Source organism: Engraulis encrasicolus, unplaced genomic scaffold (assembly GCF_034702125.1).
Source record: "Engraulis encrasicolus isolate BLACKSEA-1 unplaced genomic scaffold, IST_EnEncr_1.0 scaffold_664_np1212, whole genome shotgun sequence".
NCBI lineage: Eukaryota > Metazoa > Chordata > Actinopteri > Clupeiformes > Engraulidae > Engraulis > Engraulis encrasicolus.
Genome location: NW_026945988.1, coordinates 10862 through 19208, shown reverse-complemented (window position 1 = coordinate 19208; position 8347 = coordinate 10862). Strand labels below are relative to the sequence as shown.

The 8347-nt window shown below is 39.0% G+C and overlaps 1 protein-coding gene across 1 annotated transcript; it reads right to left on the bottom strand.

Annotated features, from left to right (window-relative positions):
- Positions 1-225: 225 nt before the first annotated feature.
- Positions 226-3456, bottom strand: LOC134444685 (tripartite motif-containing protein 16-like). The gene is made up of 6 exons (XM_063193916.1): positions 2838-3456; positions 2129-2224; positions 1501-1734; positions 1239-1395; positions 938-997; positions 226-734 (listed from the first exon to the last, which is right to left on the bottom strand). The coding sequence occupies exons 1-6, from the start codon at positions 3441-3443 to the stop codon at positions 226-228; spliced, it is 1662 nt and encodes a 553-aa protein (XP_063049986.1). The 5' UTR covers positions 3444-3456.
- Between the last annotated feature and the right edge of the window lie 4891 nt (positions 3457-8347).

Sequence of the window (8347 nt, the reverse complement as noted above, 5' to 3'; positions counted from 1 at the left end):
GTGTGTGTGTGTGTGTGTGTGTGTGTGTGTGTGTGTGTGTGTTTGTGTGTGTGTGTGAAAATGGGGGAGGGCTACACATAGCTTAAACACAAAACCTGGGTGGGTCATAAACAACAGTTATACATCTATCAACAATTGCACATTTTATTTTTCAATGAGTCTCATTTGTCTGATTATGTATTGCTATGTAGTCAAGCCAACTGTATAGACTGAATTTTCTATATGTTAAGAGCAAAGTTTTAGTGAACTACTACTGTCAACCCAGAACCCAGGATAAATGGGTTCAGTGAATGTTATGTCTGGTTTGGACAGTAAAAGGGTCATTGAGTCAGAGACATTGTAGAAGGACAAAGTTCCTGCCCTGTAGTCCACATACACTCCTATTCTAGAGGTGGGACTTATGGAGATTTCAGTTTCTTTATTCAGGTGCCAGAAACTGCATTGTCCATTTTTACATTCCAGACACCAGGCTTTCTCATCATTTTGAAAATCACATTCAGTGCTGATGCTTTTGTAAACTACTGCAATTTCAGCCCCATAACAACACTGTTCCAGCTCAACTTCCCAGTAAACCCGTCTAGTAAAGCCCTGTTCACACAGCACCTGACCCAGTATAAATCTGTCTGGATGAGCTGGGCAAAGCCACCAGTCTCCACATGTCAATCTCTTGTTCCCTTCAGACAGTGTGAGACAGTAGTGTGCCGTGTTTGGATTGAATGTCAGATTACAGGAATCTGGAGTGGATATAAAAAGAACAGTTGACTGATTAGGAACTACATAAAATAAATAACTTTATTGTATTTTATGAGTGTTGCCTATATGTATATATACATATTCTGCAGCTTTTTGCTCACAAGCTCACCCTGTCCTCTGCCTTTGGCATAATAGGCCTATTCTAAACACTAGTTATTGATTATCTGGAACAGCTGGTACTCACACTTTAAAAAGTCCTCCCTGGTTTTTGGCTCCTGTTGAACGATGATCTCCACACTGGCCACTAAATATATGGACACATGAGCAGGAGGTTTCATCAAATGAGAAATACAGATGCATCTACTTAGGAAAACTAAATGTATTGAAAATTGATTGAATATTCAACAAATCCATGCATTTAATCAACTATCATTCCATTCTTTGACCTGAGAAACTGATTTGTGTTTGTTTCATGACATTTTATGAGCATATTATGAATAGTTGCAAAACAATCTACCATTATTTCCACAGCAAATTTACCGTACCTTCTCCAGATATCTTTATCATGTCCTGTTGGCAGAGGTTGTCCACTTCACGTTTCAAAGCGGACAGAGATTTATTCAGGTCATTAAATGACATGCGTGGACTGAGACTGAAGCTGGGGGAAGGTTTGGATTCAGAGGACTTCAGGACCTGAAAACTCTTAAAGATAAAGAAGAGATGTCAATCAGATATACAGTACGTATGGATTGTAATAAGGATGCGAGGAACACACTTGTGATAAGAGCCTGTCATTGCCAAAGCTACCTGGAGGAAATGGACGTGATCTTCCTCAAGTGAGAGCTTCTCCCACTCAGCATGTCCCCTCCTCAACTCAGCCAGCTCCTGCTCCAGTTTCTCCAAAACATCTTCAGCATCTTTCACTGCTGCCTTCTGCTGAGCTCTGATCAGCTCTTTCACCTCAGATAGTCTCCTCCCAACAGTCTCTAGAAGCTTCTTGAAGATCTTCTCACTGTGCTGCTCTGCATCTTGAGCAGAACGCTACATAGAATAGAATAGAATAGAATAGAATAGAACAGAATAGAATATAATAGAATAAAATAGAATAGAATAGAACAGAACAGAACAGAACAGAACAGAATAAAATAAAATAAAATAAAATAAAATAGAATATAGAATAGACCAGAATAGAATAGAATAGAATAGAATAGAACAGAACAGAACAGAACAGAATAGAATAGAATAGAATAGAATAGAATAGAATAGAATAGAATAGAATAGAATAGAATAGAATAGAATAGAATAAATATACATTAGTAGCTGTTATTACTGTAGGCCTAAAGGGAAAATGTGGAAATGTCACCTATTCATAAGTGAATATATACATATGTTTTGGTGCCCTTATTAACAACAGTACACCACAATGATTCCAGACCTGATATGATGCCACGGCCTCCTGGATCTCCTGCAGTTCCTTCTCTCTCTTCTGAATTCTCTGCAGGAATTCTGTCCTCGTCTTCCCCAATTCTGTCTATTATAAATCAAAATTGACATTTGGAAACACACAAGCAAGCACGCGCGTACACACACACACACACACGCGCACACACGCACACACACACACACACACACACACACACACACACACACACACACACACACACACACACACACACACACACACACACACACACACACACACACACACACACACACACACACACACACACACACACACACACACACACACACACACACACACACACACACACACACACACACACACAGGATTTGTGGAGGATATGCCATGTTATTATTCCATGAAGAGAACTGTTCTTTGTAATCACTGAAAATCACTTGGGCTAACATGTAGCCCCATAATGCACACCGTACCACCAGTGGCATGCTGTAATAGTCATTGAAAGGTTAATTACGGTACTATTACTTTAATAGAGGGCCTTTAGAAATGCTATGACTTGGTCATTGACATTCTGGCAACAGCAAATGTATAACGTCGTGTTTTAACCGGTTAACAGCAGTGATGAAGCTCTTACCTCTTTGTCCTTTCATTCTGCTGCAGCTGAAGATGACTATTACAGCTTCCTACTGGAGGTACAGCATGCATTATGGAGCTAAGCTCTTACCTCTTCTTCCTTCCGTTCTGCTGCAGCTGAAACTGTGTCGTGGCCTTTGTGTTCATCCATGATGCACAGCACGCAGATACACTTCTGATCAGTGCGACAAAACACCTCAATCAGCCTATTGTGCTGAGAGCAGATCTTCTGTTGTAGATGTCTGGAGGCCTGGACCAGTTTGTGTTTCTTCAAGGCTGGGACGTTGTAGTGAGGCTCAACGTGTGTCTGGCAAAGAGAGAGCAGACACACCAGACAGGACTTGACAGCTTTGTGCTTTTTCTCACTGCAGAAGTCACATTCCACATCCTCTGGTTCAGCGTACAGAGCAAGAGGAGGAGGAGAAGCAATCGAAGACCCACTGTTCTTCCTAATTTGGTTCACCAGTTCAGCCAACATGGTGTTTTTCTTCAAGACAGGCCGTGGGCTAAACGTCTCCCTGCATTGAGGGCAGCTGAACAACTCACCCTTCTGACTCTCTTGATCCCAACAACCACTTATGCAGTTCATGCAATAGTTGTGTCCACATGCAGTGGTGACTGGATCCCTCAGTGGCTCCAAACAAATACAACAACGAAAAGGATCCTGATCTTCAACCACAGCTTCAGCCATATTCATCTGTTAATGTCACCACAGCCTGTCCTTACACAAGGTAGACTCACTCTAAGTGGGGCATACAGTAGTTTCGTTTCCTCTAACATAGAGAGAGAAAAGTGGGAGGGGTTTATAAAAGCAGGTAGAACTGAGAGCGCAGGGTTTGTTCGTGATGAAGCAGTCATGGTTTTTCTAGGCAGCGCGCATGCTCACTTTGCCAGTTTGATGCATTCTGGTTAACCATGCACACTGCCTAGCAAAAGCATGATTGCTTCATCACGAACGGACCCCCAGTTTATCTGTGCAGGTACGCACTTGGCTCAAAATAGAGAGTGCATTGCAATATGCGACCTTGCCTCCTCCACTTGCCTCCTCCACTTGCTTGTCTCCTCGTACCAGGAAGTAATATGTCATGATGACATCACTGACAACAGCATTATATTTAAATATCTAATCTTACAAAAGCTCAATTGTCGAGTCTTTTTCTCATTTGCAAGTGGGATGGTGAATGAAAAACAATCACTCAAAAGTTGTTGTGGCTAGGCTGAGAGCTGGGAAACTTTATCGTTTTCTCCACGGAGGAGTAGCCAGGAGGCGGGAAGAGGAGACAAGCGCAAGTGGAGGAGGCAAGGTCGCATATTGCAACGCACTCAGAGTGTTGAACTTTGCATCATGGGCGTATTGCGCTGCAACGATCAGCAGAAATGGCGTGTTTGAGGCCCATCACTTGAAATGGAAAGAAATCATGTATCTGTACTGTATATGGGGCAGCCCACTGACAGCTTTGGCCGGGCCCAGGACAAAGTCATCTGAAAGGGCCCCCTCTTCAATAAATACAAGGTAATGGGGAGACAATTCTGGCCCCCCACCTCCCAAGAAAAACTGACTGACTGACAACTGAGTTCACAGGTTTCTGGTGTAGACCATGTAAGACAAAAAAAATCTCTAAAAATTCGTAAGAATTTATATGAACGACTATACTTACGTTCTCTCCAAGTTTACTTTATATTGGCCTTGTTTACATGACACATTTAATTCAGAATGAATTTAATTTAATTCGGAATAAAGCTTAATTCTGCTTTAGAATTAAATGAAAGATCACAGTAAAACCGATGGAACTATCTAATTCTGAATTATTAATTTGGAATTAAAAATGTCATGTAAGCATGTCTCAGGCATCTCATAGCCTTTCAGCATTTTATTTTCTAGATTTACTGAAGCACATACAATGCATTGACTCAGAGCAACCTCCCAATAAATTATTCTGTTCACACAACAGCCGAATAATGTATTTTCAAGTAGTGCTGCTGGGTACAACAAACCACACTAGTCTTCTTTTTCTTCAGTGTGGAGTGGATGAGGATGGTCTTGTGCATGCAATGGTGATTCTTTGTCACTAGGGGGAAGCAGTGGTGCAGTCTTTGCAGAGTCCATGGCTGCTAATCTTTCTACACTAAGTACCGGTAAGTAAGTTTATATGTTGCACAGGATATTTCAAAGCGTCTGTGAGATCCATGTCTGTACAGTATACGTTTCTCTGTCTAAGCTTGTCTGGTTTGTGTTTGATACGTGAAAATAAAACCAGAAAATGATCATATATTTCTCTGCAGGCAGCAAATACATGATGACATGGTATTGTTAAATGTGCTGCACACAAAACATGGCAAGGTGAACCTTACATCCGTAACCACACTACTATTTGTTTGGAACACACCCACTTACTATTTGTACAAACGCGAATTTGAGCATACCGGCACAAAAATACAAACATATATCCATCTATGTCTGCTAAAACTGTCACAAGTCTGATGTTTTCACTCTCTTGTCATCATAGTAGCTGAGACGTGGCTTGAAGATATTTGCACTAGATTCAATTTTTCTGTAGGCACTCTCTTTTCCTTCACCCTCTCTTTGTCTGTCTCCCTTTACACCCCCCCCACCTCCATCTTTCCCTCTCGCTCTCACTCTCTCTCTCTCTCTCTCTCTATCTCTCTCTCTCCTCTCCTCTCCCTCTCTTGCTCTCTCTCACTCTCTCTCTTAAGTTCAAATTAAGTCTACATTAGAGACAATAAAAGAGAAATAGGCCTAAGTAAGACAATCTAAGTACATAAGACTGAAGACATGAACAGAAATTGTACAACATAGGATACATCACTTGCTGCTGTATGCATAATCACACCTTTTTGAAGTAAGAAAAATTAAGGAAACTTTGTTCGCTCCCTTTTCAACATCCTTTTATTTTATCTCTGTGTTATATGAATACAACAATACATGATCTGATAAAGAAAGACACCAGTGTGGGGAGGAAAAAAGAACTAATCCAGGCAGTAGCTTACTGTATTTACAGGGCCCTCGTAACCTGTTTGTTAATTCATTTATTCATTCAAAATGGAACTGATAGCGCAAATCCACAAAATCATAGTTAGGAATAGCAGACAGGTAAATACTGTAGACCTACCTCAGGTAAAGTCTACCTTAGATACAATGGAAGAGAAATAATACAATAAAAGTACATACGAATTACATTTTACACCATAGGATACACCACTTATAATCACCAACCATACCTTTAAAAAAACAAACAGGTGAAATAGAGGAAACTTTGTTCGCTTTATTCTTTACCATCATTTTATTTAATTTCTGTGTTCTCTATACATTACACACAGTGGTCAAGTTGTAAAATCTAACCAGGAGAGATGGTCAGAGAAGGATTGTAATTATTGGGGGTTCGGGGTCGTGTGTCCCCCCCCCCCCCCCCCCCCAGGCAATTTTGTAAATGTAGTGAAGAAGGGATGCCTGTTTTAGAAGGGATGATTTTTGACCATTTTCATTGAGGGGGATGATTTTAAACCATTTGCCCTACAATTCGAGCCCCGATTACACAAAACTGATAAGGAGAGGCACCAGAATAATTGATGGTGGACTTAAAAATCTGGCGAGGAGAAAAAAAGGAGCCAAGCCAAGTAGTATATTTACTCTGCCCAAGTAGTATACTTACTATGCCTCAGAAGTATACTTACTATGCGTAAGTAGTATACTTGGGTAGATGACGGATAGGCAGCAAAAAACATTTTTTTCACAAAACATTGTTTATGAGGGAAAAAAGTATATGTCTACGTAGTGCAGCAATTAATCTTTCAACAAATACAAGTGGTCACAATGTTGGTCTATTCATTGATTATTTATTTACGTTGATAAAGCAATTTGCTGAAAAGATGTCCATGTGACGTTAAGAAATAAATATATTAAGTAATGTAGAAATGGCTTGATGGAGTTTTATGAACATTGTTACACTCTTCATATTTATTGCAATTTTTTAAAGTCTTCATTTAATGAGAAATTACCATTTAAGTATTTTTTTCCCCATTAGATGTGAGATTATTAGAAACTTTCGAGGAAAAACAGGGATATCTTTCTTTTAAATGTTCAAAATTGTCCGAATTTATACTAACTTTTCAGGGACGATAATTTGTTCTTCCCTAATGCAATATTCAGTGTTTATCAAACATATTGTTTAGCTCAAACAAATATTTGAGCGTTTAAAACATGTCACACTGTAGGACATTCATGTCACGCTAAAGGACAGAAATGCAAAACTGAGCCAGAAACAAATATATCAACATGATTATTTTGTATTTTGATCATAATATAATGTTGTAGTCAATATGGACCTACCCATTACACTTATAAGTCTTTGAATCGTCGATTATCAGCCTATCGTAACTCTTAATGACAGCCATGCGGTCATTAAATGTAACCTGCAGAGCTCATAAGACTCATACTGAAGTGTGACCTTGGCATGACCATCACACTTTTGTAGGTATGCTATGNCCAGTGCCTGTTTGGTATCTCAAGCTGGACAGCACATTCATCATGTATATTGAGCTCTCCACAGCATAATTTATTCATCTATACTCCTCTATATACTCTCTCACTGATCTTTCCTTCACTGTTACCGTCATATTTTATGGTTTCAAAGCACCATTAATGACATTTTATATCATTTGACAGTATCTAAAATCAACAGCAAATATTCATCAACAATGCATCAAAGTATACATTCCAAAGGCCAATAAAGGAATAAGTAATTTGAATGCATAATATTTATCTAGTCAAACAACAAAACAAAAACAAAATATGTAGTACCAGTTGTATTAAAAGCTATTTCTCAAATATCTAGTCCATTGGTGTGACCTGTTTGTCCTTTGGTGTGATACTCCAAAGTGTCACACCATAGGACTTTTACCATCACACCATAGGACTTTTACCATCACACCATAGGACTTTTGAGCTTTTGAGTTAATTTAAAGCCATGTCGTTGCCAACTGAAATACAGTTTCACCTTTAGTAAGATGCATTTTCATACATCTACATAAGAAAAAAATATGAAAAATATACACTATTGTCAAAATGTATTTTATGGCTGTCACACCAAAGGACTACAAAACTAATACATCTTGTGGTAGCAAAACATAATTGATTGACTGAAGAACTCTGAGAGAAAAATCTAAAATCCACCCTTGCCATTGGCTTCTTAAGGGTCTAAAGTCACAATTTATGTACCGCTGGAGCTTCAACAATAGATAATTATCCACAGAATTAACCAAAAATATGATGTCACACCACAGGACATTGTTTTCTGCGACAATGTTTCATAAGTCCATACGGTCTCAGAAAAACAGGAAAAAAATTAAGCATTGCCACTTGCTAAAATAGACACCTTGAAAAACATGCCAGGGTTGTTTAGACAAATGACTGAGCTTTGATTATTTATTTAAAAATGTTTTAATATGGAGAACCAGGCTTGCCTCAGTCACACCATAGGACAAATGTGACATTTGACTCAAAATTAAGTATACTTATTTAAGCTCTGTATTTATTACACATTACTTTTTCACAACAACGACATTAGTTTAATCATTTAAAGC